The 25,949-nt window shown below is 35.6% G+C and overlaps 1 protein-coding gene across 1 annotated transcript; it reads right to left on the reverse strand.

Moving 5' to 3' along the window:
* Positions 17,116-18,200, reverse strand: LOC109234824. The gene is made up of 2 exons (XM_019400873.1): positions 17,880-18,200; positions 17,116-17,832 (listed from the first exon to the last, which is right to left on the reverse strand). Exons 1-2 carry the CDS (start codon positions 18,198-18,200, stop codon positions 17,116-17,118), a joined length of 1,038 nt encoding a protein of 345 aa, XP_019256418.1.

Here is a 25,949-nt window from a genome sequence, read left to right on the forward strand (position 1 = left end):
ACACTATTCATCTTTTGGAGACATTCTGATTTGATTGTACCGAAGGACCCATCCATGAATGACATAGCTTCATGCCCTGTTGTAGCATCAACCATGAGTTTAATTATTGGTAGCGGAAAGTCATCTTTTGGACATGCCTTGTTTAGGTCTCAAAAGTCAACACAAACACGTATTTGACCATTCTTCATCTTGACAGGTACAATATTCGATATCCATGATGGGTACTTCACCTCTCGAATAAATCCCGCCTCGATGAGCTTGTTGACTTTGACTTTAATTTGTGGTACTATCTCGGGTCGAAACATGCGTTGTGACTGCTTCACGGGGCGTGCTCCACTTTTGATCCCTAAATGATGAACGGCTACTTTAGGGCTAAGGCCAGGCATTTCTTTATATGACCAAGCTAAGACATCTTTGTACTCGCTCAATAACTTGGAGTATTTCTCCTCCTCTTGAGGCGTAGGAAGCGCACTAATGAAGGTGGGGCATGGATCTTCCAGAGTGCCTAAATTGAGTTCCTTAATCTCATCCACAGTTGATCGCGCGCCATCTTCTAGTTGAGGGGGAGCCTCGTGTACTTCATCATTGATAGGTTTCATGTACTTTGATTATAAGTACTTTACTGTATGTTTTGATGATCTAACAAACTTACTATCCAGAACCAGATAAGGAACCTGTTACACATTCACAAGACCTCAAGTTCACAAGATTCCAGGTTGGGACCCAGCGTGGAATATGATTCAACTCCTCAGAGTAGAAGGAATAGCTGAGGGACCAGGTCCCTATCAATTCCCAAGGAGATTGTACGAAGTCAACTCTACAGCTAGAAAGTTGCTGCCTACACACACTACTGTGCAGAACAATGCTGCAGTCAACTTTCCAGAGAAGACTTCTTACCTACCTTGATTGGATCATTCTTAGTGAGGTCACACATGTATATATGCATTCAAGGGAGGTAAAGAAACACACTTGAACACTTAAAATCTTACACAAGCTCACACACATGACCATTCAGCGAGCAAGTTTCAAGTGCCTCAAGAACAAATAACAAAGCAACTACGGACCAGTTCCCACATCGAGTTATTGTGTGTCCTTAGTTGAGTTGTAACTTTGTAATAGCTCTTCAAATTGTAATTCCTCTCCAGCTTATTTAGAAGCACTTTATAGGAACATCTTTGTAAACCTTAAACCTGCGTGTTTAAGTCTTGGCTAGAGTTAGTCGAGTTGTGAAGTCTTTGTAATAGAGTTATTACAAAGTGGCTTGTAATAGGTGTATTACAAGTTAGTGAGAGATTAAGAGTTTAATTCCTAGTTTGTATAGGTTGTAATCTGAAAGTTGCTCAGTAGTGAATTTGAAATCCTACAAGGGTAGGTCGTGGTTTTTAATCTCTTGAGCAAGGAGTTTTCCACGTAAAATTCCTACTGTCATTTAACTTCTATTTTGTGTGTCTGTGTAACTATCGAACCTGATAGAGAACCTGGTTCTCTAGAGAAGTTGGTGGACCCATATATTCTATCAATTGGTATCAGAGCGGGTTCTTTCTATCAGGTTAACACCTAGAAAGGATCCTCATGGTTGCTCCTCCAAACTTCGAAGAAGGCCAGTCCACGTACACACCTCCTAGGTTCAATGGTCAATATTATGGATAGTGGAAAACTAGGATGCATGACTTCATCATGGCTGAAGACTCTGAGTTATGGAATGTAATATGTGACGGACATTTTGTCCCTACAAAGAATCTTGGTGATCCAGCTGTAGCCATTCCCAAGACAAGGAAAGAATTCAATGACGCTGATAGAAAGGTCATAGAAAAGAATTTTCGAGCAAAGAAAATTCTTGTGTGTGGTATTGGTCTAGATGAATATAACTGCATATCAGCTTGTCAATCAGCAAAAGAGATCTGGGAGGCTCTTCAGACAGCTCACGAGGGAACAACTCAGGTGAAGGAATCCAAGATTAATATGCTCACAACAGAATATGAGCTCTTCAAAATGAAAAATGATGAATCCATCCAAGATACGCATACTCGATTCACTTCCATCATCAATGAGCTCCACTCTCTTGGTGAAAGCATTCAAGAGAGTTTGTCCATGATTTCTAGAATATCATGGCAAATCTTCTTAGACAACTCCTTTTCTACCTTCTGCCTGTATCCCTTAATCAACTTCACAGTGTTCTCTTTTTCTTTTGACTCTTCTTTCTGCTCAATGGAAGACATAATACGCCAAGAAGCACTTAAAAGCTCCAATAACATTTTTTGCAACCAACAGAAAGCATCGAGTTTTGCAACTTTCTTCATACTCTCAACCATTTCTGAGAAGCAATATGAATCGAGTCAATTATTCAAATGGTCACTCAACTATCTCAAATTATCTCCTAAAGTCACTTTTCTTTCGTTTTAATAACAAAGTCACTTAACTATGACTATTGCACTCATAAGGTCACTCAACTAGATTTTCCAAATTTTCGATTGCCAAATACCTATTTTACCCTCTAAATTATATAAATATTTATCTTCTTTTATTTTTTTTAAAACTTTTTAATATTATAATTTTTCCTTTTTAATTTATATTATGGACATACCTATAGAATAAATAAATATTATTTATATTAAAAAAATAAAATATATTTAAGCATCTATAATGATGGAATAACAAAATAATGAGCATAATAAAAAAATAGAATAATTTGTTAATAATAATTTTAGTATTAACAACAAGAATTCAAAATTTATTTACACAATTCAGAATAAAAGAAAATAAAGGTTGTAAAATATATATTTCATGCACGTAATATAAAAATAATTATTTTAATAAAAGTATTTTTACAATATACATTATATATTTTTTAAAATTATGCTCAATTATATTATATATATTCCATGCACGACTTAACATAGCATATTTTACCCTATACAGATAGTCCCCCTGCTTTCCGGTGACATAACTTTGTGTCATCGAAAAGTTGGTAGAAACATAATAATATAATTGAGCATAATTTTGTTATTCCAGCATTATATATGCTTAAATACTTTTTATTTTTTTAATTTATAAATAATATTTATTTATTCTATGGGTAAGTTCATAATATAAATTAAAAGAAAAAATCATAATATTAAAAAGTTTTTAGAAAAATAAAAAGAAGATAAATGTTTATAATGTAGAGGGTAAAATAGGTATTTGGTAATCTAAAATTTGGAAAATCTAGTTAAGTGACCTTCTGAGTGCAATAGACATAGTTCAGTGACTTTGTTGTTACAAAAGAAAGTAAAGTAATTTTAAAGATAATTTGGAATAATTGAATGGCCATTTGAGTAATGGACTCATATGAATATTAAGTTACCAAAGAGAACAACGGTGCAAAGATTTTTATGTCCCATTCCAGTACATAGTTTTGTCTTGCTTCCTTAGTTTTATCATGGAAAATGATGCCTGCGTGTGAATCAGAATAACCTCCAATGGACAGGTGCTATTCTAATTTTGTATGCTTCGTATGTATTTGAGGGTTTTTTGCCGAATCTGGTATGCAAATTGCCACTCCTTCACCGAATCACCAGTGGCCAGTGCCACTGCTTGTCACGTTAGATAGGGACGGCGCGATACCGAAACCGTACCGAACTGAACAAGAAAATATCGAATCAAACCAAACTACTTTGATACGGTATTTAATATGCATAATTGATATATCGAATACCGAAGTACCGAACCATAATTCATAAATACCGTACTGAAGTATCGAACGTTCACCCCTAATGTGTAATGTGTATGTATTAGAAAAAGTACACACAATAAAGTGGAAAGAGTTCAACTAAATTTAGTTTAATCGGTTATAGTTGATCATTTATCATTCTTATATGTTAAAAAATATAATTTCTCTAAAGAGTCGCTTACAGTAGGAAGTTATGTAATCTATTGTGATCGCATATATATGCATGTGAATAAATTGAACACGTGTATTACAATTTGACATGAACGTATTACCAAGAATATGGGAATTGCATATTTTGATGTGCACTCGAATAGTAAAATGAGGGAGTGATAGATTTCAAAATCAATTGACGCGTCAGTATTTGCCCCCTTTTGCAATTGGATTCGCCTTGTCCGTAATATACATTTACATACAATGGATTGATTTAAAGGGAAAAAAAAATTCTAGTTTCAAGATATCCACCGCAAATAGTAACTAGTTAGGTGACAGAGTTTAAGTTGATTTATGATTTACGGTGCTGGTTTATCGCTAAGAAACATGACTTTAATTTGTCTCACAAGAGGTATTAGTGCTAACTGTTATTACACTGTATTTGTAAAATAAATTCGGAAATATAAATGAATATAAACAGTAATGAATATAAACAGAAATGACATAAACCAATTCGAGCCCACTGAATTCACAGTGTTTCCTTAAGGAATTTAATCCCCTCCTAGTACCCAAGGTTATGGATTATTTCCTCCCAGGATAGAACGAATTACACACTGGTGTAGTGGTACTTCAAACCCCAGTGTTTCAGCGAACACAAAGTTCGGTAGCAAATCACACTTACTTTTTGCTGTGTTTTGATGCTAAAAGTATGCAGAAGAAGGAGAGGAAACTCAGAAAATTGTAGTTAAAATTCTGAGCAGAATAGTGTTGTATTTATAGCCGTAGCCGAAGCCGAAGCCGAAGCCGAGCCAAGCGAGCGACGACGACGACGGCGCGAGGCTTGCCTTCTTCTCAACTCTTTAAGAGCTAGAAGAAGAGCAATTGCTTATATACCCATAAAAAACCTCTTCCTCTTCCAATATGGGACAATGCCCATTTGCCAAGGAAGGGGAACTTAAAATTTCACTCAAAAATTTCATTTCCCTCCATTTCCCATTCACCCTCTTTTAAGTATTTAATATATTAATTAAATACCTTAAAAACCCAACAATCCTTGAGTAATAATAGGCAGTACACAATCAATCATTATGTAGGTTATTTTGTAAAAAATTGTCAAAATTTGTCTAAGTACGCAAAAGAATCTTTGTTTTCAAATAAAAACGACATCTGATCTCACATAAAAGTTCTAAGTAGTTAATTAGGTATGACACTAAAATATGAATATATATGACGATTATTATGCAGCTTTTTGACAAAAAGTATGGAACACCTCGAGGATAAATTAATCCTAATTGCCCTGAAACTGTTTCTGTGATTATTTAAACATTTTATAGTAAAAAAGAAGTAGGCCTAAGAATAAATTATAAGCCAGTAATTCTGTAGTACCCAAAATATATTAATAATTCCTAACATGGGAAATTTAAGAGTATAAGACAATAAACCAAATTAGAGACGGTTTAGGTATCCTATGTAATTCATGAGAAGCCAATAGCAAACTCAAATAATGAGAGTATACATATTTAAGTTGATACATAATAGGAGTAACTTGTTCGCCGCTGTACTGTTCTTCTTAATTCGACTTCGAATTTTCTTCAGTTCTTCCATCTATTAGATAGGGTTCTTTCTGAAACTGTGGTTAGTTTTGCAAGTTACTAGGGTTTTTAATTTTTGGTTAAACCCCTAATCTTTTTTCCTGGGTCTGCTTCCTCAGTTAGGCCAGTTTAGCGGCCGGGTTTTGACAAATAGTAATGGTTTTGGACAGTTTCCTGATTCAACAGCTGAACAACAAATTCAAGAACCAGCCGCTGTCAATAGACCGATTGATCTTTGCAAATATCAATGATTTTAGTCCCCAAGATTTCTTTCCAGGTACTACGATTTGCATCCAACTCAATGCCAAATTTTATGTTCTTTTATCTTCTAAGGCTATTAACGATAATATATATATAGTTATAATTTATATGAAGAAGTTCGGCGGTCAAAGTGAGTGTAATTTTTTGTACTAATTCAGACATAGAATTATTACATGTTTAAAAATTGCATGAAAACTTTATAATTAAATTTAAAATATATAAAAAGAGTTGATAAAATCTAGTCAAAGAAAAAATTATTTGATTTTCCGAATAGTAACACTTTCATATAAAATAGGATAGAGGGAGTTAGATTGTTATTCATTACGGCATTGAATGCTTATCAACTACACTTTAAATCAGCTTAATCAAACGGGCTCTAAGTATTGCTTTGCACTCAAGCACCTCGTAAGTTAATTAATGGGAAGGGAAAAGTATAGGGGTTAAATCTTTTCCTATATATATATATATAGAGAAACCTTCTTTCAACTCTAGGGAGCGCTTTACCCCCAATGTGAAATTTTTCGGGTTAAATTCGGATATAGTCGGGTCCCAACGCGGATATCGAACACCGGGGCGGGAACCAAGAAAAAATTTGAGGAAACTTCAGCCTGATTGAGCGAGTTCTTTTATATATTTGCAGCGGAAATAAATGGTGGTGAACTAAAGGAATGCTACGTATTGACACCGAGGCGTCGGTTATACGGAATAATGCCTCGTCCTGATCGTCGAGCCAGGAATGGCTACTGGAAATTATTGAAATGTATAAACGACAATATACTTGGCCCAGACGGGGCTGTTGGGATGAAGCAGAAGCTTTTGTTCTTTGAAGGTGAACAGAACCATGAACGCAAAACTCACTGGTGTATGATTGAGTATAAGCTAAGGAAGCATTGCTGTTCAATTGATTGTGATCACAATATCGGAAAGGTAAGTGCCAATTGAACATCAAACCCTCTTAGAGAATTCTAATGGTCAAATTCTGGACATCATTTTTAAATGGACTGATAACTTTATTTAGTAAACATGCAAATTTTGGTAACCTTAAATAACTTGTAAATGACATGCTATAGCATGCAAGTAACGGTATATTACAATAGTAGTGTATAAAGTTAGATCCTTTTTACATTTATTTTAAATCGAGAAAATTTTTAACAAAAAGTTTAGCAATTATTTGCTTCAGTTAAGATTACACAATCTATTTGGTGTCATATGAGAGTGAGCTCTGTTGGTTAATTATTCTAGAGTTAATCTTTAATTTTATTAATTCGCTTCTTCTAATTGTTCAAAAATTTCAGCTCGATGATTGGGTTCTCTGCAAGGTGTACGAGGAGTATGATCCTGAAACGCTATCTTTTCAGATGGAAACAATGGATATTGGCTAAAAGCATTTTAGCTAAGTATAGTACGAATTTTGGAGATCCTAGTGTATTGATTTATTACATTATAACTGTGAATGTATGCACTATATTGTCTAAAGCAGGGGCGGCTCAAGCGTATATGCATGGGGCCTAAGGCGAAAGTTTAATATGGGGCCTTATTTTTTATTGTTTCTGTCAAGAGCTCCTTTTTGAGATTTTATTAAATTTTTAACTTTTCTTTTCTTTTGTATTTTTTAATAACCAGATGCATATTTTCTTGTTGACATATTTATATTCTAAAAAAATTCAAACAATATCTACAGAGTAAAATTAATAAAATAATAAATAACAAATAAAAATAATACTAGAAATTTAGAATGACCAATGACTGACTGATTCAAGGAGTCTGAAGACTTTGATTCCAAAATATCTAGTTGTTGGCTTGTTGAGGTCTTGGAGAAAGAAAGAAATCCAGTAGAAAGAATTAAGAAGATGAGCACGAATCATGACCCAGACCCCACTAATGGAATTTTACTGGGTTGTTGTTGTCGTTGAGCATGAATCATAAATAAAGAGGAAGGAAGAAGATATGTCTTTTGGAATATGAAGAATGAATGAATACTAGCACTAGAATTGAAATGTTGGCTAGGGATTGCTTGAAAGAATAAAAAGTAGAATTGTCAAATCAAATCAAAGTGACAACTATTTTCCTACTATTTTAAACTTTAATTTGTTAAGATATCTAAAGTTTTTCTTTCTTTTTATATGAAAAGTATAAAAATACTATATACATATATTTTTTTTTAATAAGAAAAACCTATAAAATATACTCCCTTATTCTAAGGAGTGGAGCCCCCAAAATTGGGGGCCTTGCACCCCATTCTATGTACATCCTAGTCTATCCGGTCAATTTCCTGTAAGCTAACCTTTTTCACTCAGAGTGCAACTAGTTTTTTTTTCTTTTCTTTTTTTTAATTTATAAAATAGTGCAGTTAGTTGGGAAGCAATTCTGTCCTCCTAATTATTACACCTTTTCCATAAGAAAAGGAAAAATGCTTGATATGATCACTTATGCAGTGTTGAACTAACAGACTCAAATGGACAACCGTAGACCAAAAATGAATACATTCAAACTCATACAGTTTAGCTTAATCACAAAAGTGTTTCACCAAAGAAATAATATTTTGGATAAAACTAGAATTTGAGATAAAAAATCGGGTTACTGATAATCAAGAGACCAAAATAATAATAGGCTTTCTGAGAATAATAATAAAGCAGTAAACAAAAATTTTTATTCAGTATGATGTAAATGATATCTTTTTCCCAATACAACTTCCTCCTTTTATAGTTGATTCTAGGTAAAGGAATAAAACCTAAGCTTTAATGAAACAATTATGGACAATAAATGACATTAAATGAGCCGTTACACAATCATTCCTATTAAATACCAATTTTCTAACGTATCAGGTATTTAATACTGAATTTGGACTTCTTTTTGTCTTCAGATTCATGTCTTCAATGCCTTTCGACCCACTGGCCTTAAATGTCTTCGAATTGGTACGAGACTCGTGTCTAAACTGCTTCTCGTGCCTATTTCACTTCTTCTTCCCGTACCTATAGTTTCCCGTACCTTTTTCCCAATTGTTACGCTTTGACCACTTGTCCAGTCCACGTGTCACGCCGCGTCATCTTCAATATAAATTCAACTTTTTTCCCAATACAGATAGTCCCCCCACTTTCCATTTATTTATCAATTAAATAATTGGGAAGTGGACCTTCGTAAAAAAGGAATTTTTGCCATAATCAATGCGTATGACAATATTGTCGTCTCAATTATCTTTTTTCCATTTAATGTTTTGTCCATGTGTCACCTTTTGATTGATTCTGCTATTTTGCACCCTTTTTCAAAGCTTCGTTAATCCCACTATTCACGAAGTCATAGTTGCCTTTATTATAGGCTTTCCATCATTACTCTTCTAAGTTTGACGGTTGCCATCATATACATACTTAACCTTTTCTTCCTTTGTCCTCTTCTCCATAAATCTTTAGCAAACGTTTTTCTTCCTTACTTTTGCTCTCCTTCGATTCATCTTTGCTCAACAATGGCGTCTCCAAACCCTAACCCTAAAAGAGTTCCAATTTTAGACAAATTCCCCAATGCTCCTGTTAGACATAGAAGAGACAGAGGAGGCAGACTTCGTACAGGGTTAGAATCTACTCGAGGCGGCTCTTCTGGTTCTTCTTCTAGGAGTTCTATTCTGAAAACTCCTTCTTCTAAAGGTAAAGAAATTCCTGATTCTTCTCGAGAACCTTTAGTTGATGAAATCGTACCAAATGATTTATCTTTTGTAAGTGATAGACAATCTCTTCAAAAGCAAGTTGCTATTTAGAAAAAACTGATACTTATCCTACATTAGTGACCGAACTTACAATCCCTACCATCAGAGGAGATTGTAACTGGAAAAATAGTCTTCGAATGTCAATTCCTTCCATAAATCAAAGAATTTCTTCTTTTAGGATTGGGTACTCTTTTGTTTATACTTACCCTTTTACTTTGGGTTTTAATCCCCCAATTGACCCAATCATCCTCGATTTTTGCCGTTTCTTTAATATTTGTTTGGCCTAAGTTGGTCCTTTAGTATGGAGAGCAGTGGCTTGTTTGAGATATCTTTCTACCAAAGCCACCGTTGATTTCACCTTTTCTCACCTTATCCATTTATACCATCCTAATTTAATACGTCATGGAGTTTTTACCTTAACTGCGAGAAGCAAGAAGGTTTTGGTAAGCACAGAAGATGACAATGATCGTGGATGGTATGCCCGTTACGTTGCTGTGCGTACGGTGGATTTACTTGGTGAAACAAATATTCCCTTCCCTAAGAAGTGGAATTTTGCACGTAAGTATTTTTTTTTAAACCGTACCTGTTTTTGAGAATTTCGATTCTTTTTCTGACTTCGTCTCTTTTTGGTTTTTTTGTAGCAACCATGGGAGATGTGGAACCTGTTCCCAACTTTCGTGGTTGGGTAGATTCAATTTTGAAGATTGCTCCTAAGGAGCAAAGAACTTGGAAATCAATTTCTGCTTTACATGGCTGAAAAGTTAAAACACATGGTATCGCCTTTTTTACACACTTTTCTTTTTGCACATTAAGTATTTTTTCCTTAATGTTGATTGTGTATCCTTCTTTTAATCAGGATTTGGTAACAAAGGAATGACAGCTGATGTTGTTACGGCCATCCGCATGTCTGGTAATGCTGCACTTGACTTGGACAAGGCTCGAACCTTACTTCAAAAAAGGAAAACTATAGGAGAAGGTTCCAAGAATGAGGAAGAGGAAGGTACCTTGTTAATAGTCAGGCCACGAATTAGGAGACGAGTCATTAACGATGATGAAATTGAAGATACTCCTGCTCAAACTTCGACCACCGAGCCTGTTTTGATTCCTTCAGACGAGGACACCGTGCCAAGAGACACGAATGAATCAACTCAGCATCTCTTTAATAGTGGTTTTGAGAGTGGCGAACTCGGACCTGTTTTTGATGAAGTTCCTCTTTCTTCATTCGCACCTACTTCCTCCATTCCTTTGACAACTGTAAGTGCTTCCTTGTCAGCATTGACTACTTCTGTTCTTTCACCAGTTTTGACTGCTCCTACATCCATTCCTATGTTTACTTCTACCGTTCCTGCTTCAACTCCCCCGACTCCTGTGGTGTTTACCTTTTCTACTACTCCCTCTTCCGCTGTTCCATCTTCATTTGTCCCACATGTAGAAGTAAGTTCTAGCAATAGAAGCATGACTATGAGAAGTCTCACACTCGAAATCCCTGCTAATCAAAGCCTCTTAAGAAAATCTGGGAGAGCTGATACTTGGCTCGAACCTCTTATTGGAGAAATCGAAAAGAATAAGATGCAAAGCCATAGTTGTTACACTTTGATGAATGACATAGTTCATTCAACTTTGAAGGTAATTTTCTTAACCTCAAATGCTTTCCTTCTTTTTCTTTCTAAGTTCTCACTTCTATGCTTTATAACCGTAGGCTAATCTTATTGGGACTGAGCTGATGGGACGAGTCTCTACATTGGAGAAAAAGTAGAGAGAGTCTACAAAGGCTCTATCTGAAGCTAGGAAAATAGCTGAGGATGCCTTATTTGAGGCAGCAAACTGGAAAGAACAATTTGAGAGTGCCCAAGTGACTGTAAAGGAGCTGCAGGAGAGCAAGGCTCACTTGGAGCAACAAAATCGTGGCTTAACTTCTGAGTTGGGAATTGTGAATGCTTCTTGGGGTCAGATTAAAAGGGATAAAGAACTTCTGGAATGCTCTCTGTCTAAAGCCAATGATGAGATTAAAGAACTTAAGGCACTCATGGAGAAGAAAGAAGAATATACAAGGGAGTTAGCTCAAAACTTAACTCATGCTCAAAATGACTTAAGGATTTCTTCTGACAAATTCGTTCCTTGAAAAGTTCCCATGCCTCTCTTGAAGCTTCCTTAGATTCTCACTTAGCCGAGCATCAAATAATGAAAAATGACCTTGCTATGTGGGAAAAGGAATATAAGGCTTTGGAGAAGGAATATAATGCTCTTGAAGAAAATTTCAACATAGACGTGAGTTGGGCTTTTCTAAATTCTCGACGTGATGCTTTGATGGAGGCTACACAAGAAAACTTTGACTTGCAATCTGAGTTGACCAAAGTCATAGATACTATCGAAAAAGGTCAACAACCTGCTGATACTCCTTCTCCAGCCCTTGGAACTATTGACACCCCTTCTCCAGCACTCGAAGCTCCTGGAACAGAAGAGTTTTTGAACTCTGAAGCAGTTACTGAGGTACTTGAAGTTGTAACTCCAGCTTCCGAGGTTGAAACATCTATGGTACAGTCTATGGGAATCGAAGTTCCTGTGACTATTTCTTCCCTTATTGATGTTATCACTTCAAGCTCAGCTGAAACCGCTCCTATTGCTGCTTCTTCAGAAATTGTGACCGCACCTGTTATTGCTTCAGAAAGTGATGTTACAACTTTTAATGATTGTTAATGTTATCCTTTGGCAATTTTGAAGGAATCTTTTGATGAAGTCCCTAGTTACATTTATGGGACACTTGTAAGACAAACATTTTGGTGACTAAGTTTTTCCTCAGTCTTTTATGTTAAGAAGTTTTATGAGTACTTCTTTATATTCTATTCTTGCCTTTTTACTTATTTAGGACTTGTAGAATAGCTTAGCATTTTTATCTTTTGAAAATGCTTTATGATTCTTCTCATGGAATATTAACATGAGGTTTATAAAAGAGGGCCCTTTTATTTTATAGACACTTAATGAAGAAGACGTCTCAACTTCATAATGGTGTTATAATACGATGAAAGAAATATGAATACACATGTTTTGTATGCTACAACTTCGACAAGTTTTTATTTATGAACTTGAACAAACATTTACATGTATTAAAGTACATCTATAACTTTCTCGCAACTGTTTTCCTTGTAACAGATTTATATAAAAGAAGAACAATAGACACGAGGTTTTTCTTTATAACCTGTTTTAGTACATAGTGCCGACCCCATCTTAGGAAGGGTTTGAGAGGCGACTTTATTGCTCCCATGGTAAAAAATACTATGATGTATGCTTATGCTTGGATTACATAAACTCTGCTCGACACTTGTCTCTTGATTTGCGCACCTATTTTCCGCACGTATCCGTTCTGTGTTTATTGTACAGCCCCCAAGTGTTTGAGCTGTGAAATATGAAGCCTCAAGCACTTGTTTTTTTTTTCTCTTAACTTGGTCCTTTTCCTGAAACAGAAAAATTTGCGGGACTCGGAGGTTCGATTAGAGATGAAGACTACCTAACCCGTGTATTTTTCCATCAGATTAATTGTAACCCTGGGCTGGGAATTTAAGAATATTCCCTTTTGCCGTACAGGTCGTGACTCATCATTTGGCACGAGTTAGGGTTTTTGCCTAGCATCTAAAATCGTTAGTAAAATTGTTAATAATTAAAAAAATATTTAACATAGAGATACCTGACCGTGGATACTTTTCTCAAAAATAGTATCTTTTTAGATGGACAGCATTCCAATGTGAGGGTAATAGCTTGCCATCCATTGTCTCCAACTCGTATGCTCCTTTTCCTGCAATGTCACGAACTCTGTAGGGTCCTTCCCATGTTGGACTCAGCTTTCCTGAATTAGCAGCCTTTGTAGATTGGAACACCTTTTTAAGCACGAAGTCCCCAATTTTGAAGAATCTGAGGCGTGCTTTCTTGTTATAGTATCGTTCAATTACTTGCTTTTGTGCCGCCATTCTTATTAGTGCAATTTCTCTTCTTCCTTCTAACAAATCAAGATTCACCCGCATCTCTACATCATTTGATTCCTCCGATGCTTGAACGTACCGTATGCTTGGTTCTCCTATCTCTACTGGAATCAACGCCTCCGCACCATAAACCATTGAAAATGGGGTTTCTCCCGTGCTTGTTTTTGTCGTTGTACGATAAGCCCATAATACTCCAGGTAATATTTGAGGCCAGTTACCTTTCGAATCTTGCAATCTTTTCTTCAAGTTGTTGACGATAACCTTATTCGTGGACTCAGCTTGTCCATTTCCCACTGAATGATATGGTGTAGATGTTATTCTTTTAATCTGCCAACTTTCGAAAAATTCTGTGATCTGGGCCCCTATGAATTGTGGTCCATTATCACAGACGATTTCCCTTGGTACTCCAAAACGACATATTATGTTTCTCCAAATGAAGTCTTTAACTTCTTTCTCCCGCACCTGTTTAAAAGCTCCTGCTTCTACCCATTTAGTGAAGTAATCTGTAAGCACAAGTAGAAATTTTACCTGACCTTTTGCTAGTGGTAAAGGACCTACAATATCCATTCCCCATTTCATAAAGGGCCACGGGGCAATGACAGGATGGAGTAACTCAGCTGGTCTATGTATATTATTGTCGTATCTTTGACATTTATCACATTTAGACACGAAATCATTAGCTTCTTCTTCCATCTTGGGCCAATAATATCCTGCTCGAATCAATGTTTTCACCAGGGACCTCCCACCAGCGTGACTTCCGCAATGTCCTTCATGTACTTCCCTCATCACATATTCTGTTTGAGAAGGTCCGAGACACCTTGCTAACGGGCCACCAAACATCTTTCGATAAAGATTCCCTTGATGTAAATAATAACGGGCAGCTTTTTTGCGAAGTGCATGAGCTTTTGCTTTGTCGATAGGTACGGTACCATGCTGTAAAAAAGCAATAATTTCATTTCTCCAATCCCATGTTAAATGATTAAAATTTACCTTATTCTTATCAGGTTCGAGGACGGAATGAAACAGATGTACGATTGAAGTATTTGAATCATTTGCCACGTCTGCTGCAGACGCGAGATTAGATAATGCATCTGCTTCTGCATTCTCGTCTCTTGGGATCTGCATTACCTTCCAGGTTTGGAATTGTGTTATTAATTCCCGTACTTTTTCCAGATATTCTTGCATTCGAGTTTCTCTGGCTGTAAAAGTCCCCAGTATTTGATTAACCACAAGTTGAGAATCGCTCTTGATTATAATCTGGGTTATGCCAAGTTCGCGTGCCAGTTCTAAACCTGCAATTACAGCCTCATACTCTGCTTCATTGTTAGTCATAGAATGACATTTTATAGCTTGTCTAATAGTTTCACCTGTAGGAGGTACGAGAACTATCCCTAGGCCTGCACCTTTTACATTAGAAGAACCATCAGCAAATAAAATCCAAGTCCCCGGATTTGCACCATTAAAAACTTGTAACTCTTTTTCTGCTTCTGAATGCATTCCCTGACTAAAATCAGCTATGAAATCGGCTAATACTTGAGATTTTATTGCAGTTCTAGATTGGTAACTGATTTCATATTCGCTTAACTCTATGGCCCATTTTGCTAACCTTCCTGATAACTCATGTTTATGCAAAATGTTTCGTAATGGAAAAGCAGTAACCACGACAATAGGATGGGATTGGAAATAAGGTCTCAATTTTCTAGATGCCATGATCAAAGCCAAAGCTAACTTTTCTAGTTGCGGGTATCGTGTTTCAGCATCTAACAGAGATTTACTTACATAATAAATAGGAGATTGTTTACCTTGGTCCTCTCGAACTAAGACAGCACTTACCGCAACTTCTGATACAGCCAAATAAATGAGCAACTTTTCACCCTCCTTCGGTTTTGCTAGCAGCGGCGGGTTTGACAAATAAGCTTTCAAATTTCTGAGAGCCAGCTGACAATCTTCGTTCCATTCAAAATGATCTTGTTTTTTGAGTGCTGCGAAAAATTTAAAGCACTTCTCCGAAGATTTGGAAATAAACCTCCCCAAAGCCGCAATTCTTCCTGTTAATCTTTGAACCTCTTTCTTACTTGTAAGGATATCAGGAATTTCTTCTATTGCTTTGATCTGAGAAGGATTCACTTCAATGCCACGGTTAGAAACAAGAAAACCCAAAAATTTACCTGAGGCAACTCCAAATGCACATTTTTCTGGGTTGAGTTTCATATTAAATTTTTGCAAAATTCCAAATGTGACAGATAAATGAGAAATATGATCATTAGAATGTTGGGTCTTGACGAGCATATCGTCTATATATACCTCCATAGTTTTTCCTAAATGTTCTTGGAACATTTTAGTGACCAACCTTTGATAGGTTGCTCCAGCATTCTTGAGACCAAAGGGCATTACTTTGTAACAGTAAGTCCCCCTGTCTGTGATGAAAGAAGTTTTGTTTTCATCACCGGGGTCCATTTTTATTTGGTTGTACCCCGAATATGCATCTAAGAAACTTAAAAGTTCATGCCCTGCAGTTGCATCAATTAACTGATCTATATGAGGTAGAGGGAAGGAATCTTTTGGACACGCTTTGTTAAGATCGGTATAATCTACACAAACCCGCCATTTACCGTTTTTCTTAGGTACGACGACCGTATTAGCCAACCAATCAGGGTACTTTACCTCACGGATTGACCCAATTTTTAATAGCTTTTGGACCTCCTCTTGAATCACCTGGTTTTTGAAAGCTCCTTGCTTTCTTTTCTTTTGTTTAACGGGTATGTAAGATGGGTCTTCATTTAGTTTGTGAGTCATTACATCCGGTGGTATTCCTGTCATATCAGCATGGGACCAAGCAAAACAATCCACGTTAGCTTTTAAAAATTCAATTGACATACCTCGCGTATCTGAGCTTAAGTTGGCTCCCACATAAACCTTTCGTTCAGGCCATTGTTCAAATAGTATCACAGGCTCGAGCTCCTCAATTGTTGTTTTGATGTTTTCATTCTCTTCAGGCTCTTGAATCATGTCAGGTCTCAAGTCTATATCTGTCTTTCCTCGTGCCGTTGTGGTTTGGTCTATGTCTTCTTCAACTTTATTTACAGCATTCGTATCTGTTACCATATTAATACTCCTAGCTGTATGTTGTTCCCCTCGAATTTGACAGATTCCCCATGGTGATGGGAATTTTATTACTTGATGTAGAGTTGACGGGTACAGCGTCCATATCATGAATCCACGGTCTCCCCATGNGACCCACTGGCCTTAAATGTCTTCGAATTGGTACGAGACTCGTGTCTAAACTGCTTCTCGTGCCTATTTCACTTCTTCTTCCCGTACCTGTCGTTTCCCGTACCTTTTTCCCAATTGTTACGCTTTGACCACTTGTCCAGTCCACGTGTCACGCCACGTCATCTTCAATATAAATTCTAACTTTTTTCCCAATACAAAAAGATACAAGCGAAATGTTTCATGCAATTAAAGAAGTAAAAGACAGGATGAACTACCAATCAACAACACGAAAATAAATTAAAGAAGAGGCAGCAGATAAGACTAAAAGAAGAATTTTGCATTATACGTAGCTCTCTAAAAAGCCATTCAAAAATCAATATGATTCCTCTCTTTTCTACACATTACATGCCTCAAGATTGTGTGCTACAAAGAACAGCAAGAGTATTATTCTCAATTTTGTAGTACGAATCAGAGCCTTACAAGAAAGTAGTAGTCTTTAATCCTTGACATTTGTGCCCATTATTGCACAGTCCCCATCATCATCTCTTGAAATTCCTGTGTACCATCATTTTGATGACGACGAATACGTGGGAATGGCGTTGAAAGTCCATGAACCACAATCCTGTTATTGTAAACTAGATCCAAATTCTTGACTTTAACGTAATTAATCCTCATTGGAACCAAAGGACCATTGCCACCCTCAGTAGTCACAACCAATTTCTCCCCCCTATCCATTGTCAGCAGCTCTGTATCATGAGGCAATCTTACCAACTCAGAGGCCATTAACAGCCTATTAGGCACAATATGAAACCCAAGATTTGCCACATACTCATGCCCATTCCCACCATCAAAGATTGACAAATCATCAATTGCAAAAACAGTCATGGATTTCAAATCAGCTAACTCAGGGTACTTAACTCTCATAGCAAGTGCCACTATACTATAACCACCAGTACGCAGACTTGCCATAACATCTTTTAACATCAAGCGCGTGGCAGCAAACGCCGCCGTGGGCGGTGGAATAAACGGAAATGATAAAGTAGTCATGCTCTCAATTCTGCATGAAATTGGAGAAAGATGAGCGATATACCCCTGTATACCATGAACAATGACGAACCCATTGTTGTAAATGTCCGGTTTTGTAATTTCAACCCCGTTTACGAAAACAGACCTCGAGGAGTTGTTAATACGAGATGGGGTTATAGTAAGACAGCGGGTTGGGGCTAAAGTTTCAATCTTTGTACCAAATGCAAGGTTACGGATGAAGTGGAAAGAGTAGAGACCAAGAACAGAGTGTTCTTGAAGAAGCAAGGGAAGGGAACAGAAGGGCAAGTGAGGAGGGAAGAATCAGTAGGGGCGAAAATGGTAAGTGGGAAATTAATGGTGGAGATGTTGGCGTTCAGAGATGCGTTGGCCAGATCTTGGAAACCGAGATTGTAGAGGATGACGGCTAACGGAGATGGAGATTGAGATGGTGATGGAGTTAGGAGAAGGTGACGACGAGAGTCTGATGTTGAACGGAACAAAGAGTTTGCCGCGGTGGTCTGTGAAATGCAGATGAAAATGGAGATGAGGAAGATGAAGAGCTTAGTATTGGACGCCATTGATGAATTCTTGAAGAAGAGTCAGAGAGAGTGTTTTGGGGATATGTGAAGGGAAAGACGGTTGGCGGGGCGGTTATATTGATGGGAGATTTTCCGTTCAGTTTGGCATCGAGAATCTGTTAAGTTCGCGCCCAATAAAAAGACGAGATTACCCTGCAGCTTAGTCATATGGAGTATTTCCATTGCTTCGTTCTTTCCGCCAAATATATTTCCAATGCTATTGAACTTTTAAAAATGACCTATTTTTTTCTTTTCGAGAGCTCTATATTTTTTTTTTACGGTGAAAAAACTAAGAAGCTGTTACAAAATTTAGCTCAAAGTAATAATATAAAATAAAAAGATAGACAACAATGTAGAGAGAAAGAGAGAAGAGAATCTATTTCTTCCATGTATTCAAGTATGTTACAAAATGAGTTCTCATCCTCTATTTATAGTCCAACATAGAGGTATACCAAAAGAATTTCATAAGTATGCCATTAAACATTTGAGATCATGGAGGAAGATCATGGGTAGGTTATGAAGGTGAGGGAGTTACAACAATAATGGTGAGAAGTAGTGGGGGTTATCTACATAATGGAGAAGAGTAGTGGGAGTTATATTTGATTAATGGATATCCATATAAATATGTATTTCATAACACTCCCCCTTGGATGTCCACAGATAATGTGCCTCGTTAAACCTTACTAAGAAAAAACCATGGAGGAAAAAATCTTAGTGAAGGAAAAAGAGTACACATATCTTGTAATACGCATTACTTGCTGCCTCATTAAAAACCTTGCCAGGAAAACCCAGTGGGATAAAACCTTAGCTAAGGGAAAAAGAGTACGGCGCGTATTTGCCTCCCCCTGATGAAAATATCACTTTATTTCTCGGGGACGCCGAATTCCAAGCTTGTATAACAGCTTCTCTAATATTGAGATCGGCAATGCCTTCGTGAATTATTCTGCCAAATTATCACTTGAAGGAATTTCTTGAACATCTATTTCATCATTCTATTGAAGATCGTCTCTGCAAAGAAACTTTGGCTAAATGTGCTTTATTTTGTCTTCTTCAATATATCGTTCTTTTAATTGAGCTACGCAAGCATCATCGTCTTCAATATTATTGGAATCGTCTCTCCAAAGAAAAGTCACACGTCCTCACATGAAAATAGATTGTTTGAACAACGAACTATGCCCTGCATTTGTATAACCAACAAAACCTTGACAATATTTGTTAGAATAAACAAATCTATATCAAGGATTCCTTTTGCAATATAACAATAATCGTATTTCGATATCTCCATATAGCCTTTATACTTTCAGCTATTGGAACTATCCGCCCAACTTCATATTTTTCAGATGAAGTCAATTTTCATTGCATATTTTTCATTTGGCCAATCATTTATCTGTCCAAATTCCATGACAGATCTGAGCTCAACATCCTCGTCAATATTAATAATATTGGGCGCTACATTATATAAACAATATTGTCAATGATCATTTTACATCGGTTCCGTCATTACCCACTAAAGACATAACTTATTGAGATCTCTTTATCTCATTATTTTCAGGTACCTGAGCCTCTCCCATGAGGTCTTATAAAGTGTTATGTCATGGTGCTCTTATAAAGCACTTGCCTCCTTATTGTGACCATCTTGAACATTTGCTCCTCTCCTTCTTCAAGGAGTTTTATCTTTGGAACCGATTAGTCTATTACGCTTCATGCGTGTCATAAACTCTGTCCATCATGGACTTTATTCTATTTTGGTGCATTAACAGCTGAAATATGACATTTAGCCTTGGGTCAGCAAATGCTCCTAGCAATATTTTAGAAATGAATTATCACTTGAACTTCAAGTTCACATAAGTTCACATTTTCTTGTACGAGGATCTAGATGTATTCATAATAATTCATTCCACGTATCACTGTTTCAGCTGCCCGTTTTCTCCCCCTAATGTTAGGATCACCAACACATTTCTCAACCTTATTTGGGAACCCATCTTTGTGCATTGTGGTGTCACAATTAAATCATATAGCACATCTATATTTCAAGATGGAAATTATTTGTTCCTGACCCTGATCCAATTGTGACGGGGAGAATTTATCATAACTTAGCTAGATGCGTACAAGTGCTGCTCTATATTAAATAATACATTTCATACCAAATTTCCTTTTGGTAATTTTGTTCTCATAACCAATGGTTTAGCTATAATTGGAGGCATACAATCTCTGTTAAACCAACTTGGATTTAAACCAGCATTATCAAGATAAATTTATATTCCGGACTCTGCTCTAATAATTTGAGCAATCAATCTTGCAAAATCCAAACTGCAAGTTGACAACAAACGCACATATGACCATACAATAGATGCATCTATTAAAATTATATAATAGTAAACGGTCCATATGGCAGGTGATTGAGCCCATATATATATATATATATATATATATATATATATATATATATATATATATATATATATATATATATATATATATATATATATATATATATGTATGTATTCCAGATCTTAAGGGATTCAATCCCAACCTTAACTGGTATATCATGAGAATAAGCAGCACAAGAGAATTCCTGAAGAATCTTCTATTTCTTCAATATATGCCAATGTGAATTCTCAATTAATTTTTGCATCATAATTGAACCGGGATGGCCAACCCGTTCATGCCAACTAATATTTATTTCAGTAAACCTCTAGTTTACTTGTGACATGTGATTCCATCATCATGCTTATACTTGTGTAGTACAAATAGAAGAAAAATCGGGTAACCTTTTATATTTACCCGATATGATTATAGTAATATGAAGATATTCAATCTTCCTTTCATTTATAGTCTCAATATGCCAACCACTTTGGCTAATATATTTGAAACTCAAAAATTTCGTTTGAGACTTACTACAATATCAATGTCATGAATAATTTTATTCATCTGGGTAGTAACAAATTAGCTCTTCCGGAGCTCTTAATTGATTTTGTACTACAATATCTTTTGTCACACCATCCATACGGTGAATGTCTCCTTCACGGAGAAAATCATATCATAATAATTGTCATGGTCAAAATCATCATAAGCAAAATCATTTCTTGCTTTACTTTTGCCTTTAATAACTTTTTATAAGGCATGTCAAATTATTTTTGGCGTACCACATGTACGCGAGCAATGACATATTCATGTAATCACACACTAATATTCATTATCTCTCTTTCTCTCAAACCTCCCTTAGAGGTGAGTTGTGGTGTATCCAATCATGCATTGCACGTCTTTATTTATTACTTTTATCACATTGATCACGCCCAACTATGCCTTATAAAAAGGACAATGCGGACGTTGCAAATATAACCTGAGTATTGTGCCCAGAGTCGAATCCACAGAGAATTAACCTATCAATCATATCTTTAGACCTACTAAACTCTTTAGAATCAATTTCCAAAACGTTGAGAATCACAGTTGATGGTGTTTTTAATAACTAAGATCAACAGTAACTAATAGCTACAAATTAAAGATGCTAAGTTGTAAACAATTATGAGAAAGTGCTAAGGTAATAATTTCCCCTATTGATGGAATTCCTTCTGTTTATGCTTCATACAAATTTACCAACACATCTTTATCAATCATGAACGCTCTTCTTACCGTAAATCTCTCCCGAGTAATCACAGTAATTTACTAGTTGCACTCTCCCGAGATACACTAGCTTGCTTTATTTAACACAATTCACTTTAGATTACACCCAAGACTTCGTTATCCCTAATCCCGCCTTTAAACCCTCGGTTATTGATCCCTCATATACTTTGGGAGTGGTGTTGTTCAACAATTACCTAAATATGCACTCTCTCCCGAGTTATGCACACTAAATAGGCACAGCTAATTGAGGATCTTGTCAATTAACTACAACAAACACATAGTTGAACAAATAGAGATTGGAACTAGCAATTTGTATTCACATAAACAAGAAGTTCATCCCCTTATAGGTTCCATCAAAACCTTAGACAAAGGATTTAGCTACTCATAACTATGGGTAAACAAACTAAAACAATATTCATCATAAAACTTGCAAGAAAAATCAAAGAAAAGAAGAAAGATGTTTTGGGTGATCTCTCACAATTGTTTTCCTTGCTAAAATATTCTCCAATACAATTTTTCGCCTCCCTTGGGCGAAGTCTAATATTTAAAATAGGGTTTTGGGCTAAAAATCCCGTATTTTGCACTTAAGTCCCTGAACTTTTCCGCCTCTGCCGCGGTTCTGCCGCGGTCGCGGTCAAACCGCGGCCACACACCTTCTCTGAATCTCAACTTATCCGCGACCGTCTTCTACCGCGGTTCTGCCGCGGTCGCGGTGGAACCGCGGCTGTCCTTCTTCAGGCCTGGCTTGAGCTGCTTCGCTTGGTTCACTTGGCAAATTTTACGATTGGCCTCTTTTTCTCCATATTTGATCCCAAAAGTACTCCATAGCCTTCTCTTGTCATATATCACCTGCAAAGCATGAAAAGCACTAATCAGAGCATTTTGTTATCACTTTTATCATCAAAACTATACAAGAAGGTGGTTTTTTAGGGCCTAATTATAGTTAAATTTACCTATTATCACACATATTGTTATATTCACCTTCAGGAATGAATCTGCATTCTCAATGCACAAGTCACATTCTCTTCAAAGAATGGAGTATAATTAACGCGACGTGCTTTATAAATTTTTCATACCAATTTGATGGTAAATATTTCCTTCACCTATTGAAGGATTACTTCGAGAACCCTTATTGTTCTCATTTACCATAATGATGACTATTATTATTTGATCAATGGCACGCCCATGTTCATTGGTCAACCACTTGTCTTCATTTACTTATTATACATTGCTACCACATTCACTTCGAGAATGATGCAAATCAAGTGGGACAAGATTTATGCTTTTTCATGAAAAATACATTATTTTTCTTTAGTCATCACTATGTCGTCCATATGGTGCATTGGAGCTCAAACCCAATGCTTGACCCATATAAAGACATGTTAGGCCATAATGAGTTGGGACTCGAACCCAACTTTTACAATCATGGATCATCAGGACTCAAAACCCGATGTCTTACCCTCATGGTGCGTTGGGACTTGAACCCACCGTCTTATCCTTAATTAATGGCATAATATGCCAAAGTAGACTCACCCTTGAGACTTTCATGGTATACTACTTTTAATAGTAATAAAAGTAAACTCATATATGTGTTACACAACAAATATCTATTTACTGGTAACAAAGGAATCAAAGTTCTTCAAATCACTTTGCAAAAGCTGGCGTAGCTCCTTAATTTATGTACATCTTTGGTCTCTGGTTTAGTATGTAACATTTAGCTGCATCATTTTATGCTTCTGATTCTCATATAATATCTAACCTGAACATTAGGTGAAAGAGATTAGACCAAACTTATAATAAATATTAGAAAGAAAAATATGGAGTAGAAATTAATTTACATCTAAGTATTTTCAACTTTACAAAGTAATACTTAGTATTGGAAACTTTTCCGACAAATAAAGAACCTTTGAGAAAAACTAACAAGAAAATGAATTAATTAAAAAAAAAATTAGAAAATGTATCTTAGCATTATATGCCTTTTCATGATGTACTAGTCTCCTCAACCTTGTTATTCCTTTTATTATATTTCATACCATTATTTGAAATTGCTAAATGAAAAAGAAAAATTCATCTCTTCCAGAGGAATATCAGGCACAACAGACATATGTTTTTTCTGATGTAAGACAATTTTGTAGATGTAGTAACTCAATTGGATAGAGACTCGTGCTGATAACGTGTTACAAAACTTAGCTCAAAGTAATAATATAAAACAAAAAGATAGACAACAATGTAGAGAGAAAGAGAGAAGAGAATCTATTTCTTCCATGTATTCAAGTATGTTACAAAATGAGTTCTCATCCTCTATTTATAGTACAACATAGAGGTATACCAAAAGAATTCCATAAGTATGCCATTAAACATTTGAGATCATGGAGGAAGATCATGGGTAGGTTATGAAGGTGAGGGAGTTACAACAATAATGGTGAGAAGTAGTGGGGGTTATCTACATAATGGAGAAGAGTAGTGAGAGTTATATTTGATTAGTGGACATCCATATAAATATGTATTTCATAACAGAAGCAATAATAAAAAAATTCATAAGCTATACTCCCTACGGTCCACAATAAATGACCAATTTACTTTTGGCACGCCCATTAAAAAAATACTGAATTCTATACAAAAATACCTAGTATGACTAAACTACCCTTAATTAAATATTTAATGTGGGGAGTAAGAAAACTTTTTAGGAATATGTACATAAGGGTAATTTTGTAAAAATAAATTAAATTTTTTCTTCATTATATAAATGTACACTTATTTTGGACCAAAATAAAAAAGCAAATTGATCACTTGTTATGGACCGGAGGAAGGATTACTCTAATTTGCAAGGAGCAAAAACTCCATACTCTTGATCGCATCTTCCCATAGTATTATATTATCTCATGTTTGTGAATTGTGATCTTCACTAATCCAAAAGTCTTTCACATTATCTATATTTTTCGTGACTATACTCGAGTTTTCTCATACCTTAGTACAAATAAACGATAGAAAAGGCTTTGCTCTACTTAAATAATTTAATATTATATTATAACTAGTTGTTTATCTCATTTTTAAAGTTATTAATAAACTTATTATAGATAATTATGTGAATTATTTTTTAGGTGACCTGATAGAGTATTAGTTCTTTACATTGTTAATGTATCGAGGTAAAATTTGAAAGTAGTTTAAGTTTTACGCATTGACGTTAGGGGTGTTCGTGGTTCGGTTAAGATTGGTTTATATTGGCTTTTCGAATTTTTTGGTTATTTGTCGATTTTTCTTAATTATGAGACATACAATACTAAACACATATCCCGACGACTACATTTTCAACGTAATACTATCAAACCAATTGTTCTTTGAGAAATGTATCATTTACTAAGAGGGTATTTGGATTGGCTTTTAAAAAGTAGCTTATAAGCTAAAAGCCAAAAGTCATAAGTTGGTACTCTCTCCGGTCCACAATAAGTGATTTTTTGGCTCTTTTTCTATGGTCCACAATAAGTGTTTTTTTCAAGATTCCAAGAATGAACTAATTATTATTTCCCTACATTGCCCTTGAAGTAAATAGTATCGGAATATGTGTTAGGAGTGTTTATGTGAGAGATAGTAAAAGTTAATATTGTCAATTTTATTGCTAATTAATGTTAAAAGGTGGATTTCATAATCTGTGTGAAAACATCCAAAAAAAATCACTTATTGTGGATCGGAGGGAGTAATACCCAACTTTTGGCTTTTTTACTTTTCATGCCTAAAAGTAAGTGCTTTTAAGCACTTTTTATCATTGTCGAACACCAAAAAACTAGAGAAGTGCTTAAAAGCCAATAAACACTTAAAATAAAGCCAGTTCCAACACCCTCTAAGATATATTAATGATAACTTAATCAAATAGTAATGAATAATTTAAGACTCAATTAAAAATAGATTATTTGTAATATGAAATATATTCTTGTACATAGCAAAAGAAAATCACCAATCAAACTAGAATGTAAAGGCAAAAGAACTATATTAATATGATGGCAAAAAACTAGACTAAAAATGCAAACGATTTACATGTACCATAAAATAATATATATATATATATATATATATATATATATATATATATATATATATATATATATATATAGAGAGAGAGAGAGAGAG

This window comes from Nicotiana attenuata, chromosome 11 (genome assembly GCF_001879085.1).
Source record: "Nicotiana attenuata strain UT chromosome 11, NIATTr2, whole genome shotgun sequence".
Lineage (NCBI taxonomy): Eukaryota > Viridiplantae > Streptophyta > Magnoliopsida > Solanales > Solanaceae > Nicotiana > Nicotiana attenuata.

Bases quoted from the DNA above. Each gene is read 5' to 3' on its own strand.
- LOC109234824 (XM_019400873.1), bottom strand. From the start codon at position 18,200: ATGGCGTCCAATACTAAGCTCTTCATCTTCCTCATCTCCATTTTCATC. The intron at 17,833-17,879 runs GTCTCTACTCTT...TTTGGTACAAAG, and splicing joins TCAAGAACACTCTGTTCTTG to ATTGAAACTTTAGCCCCAAC.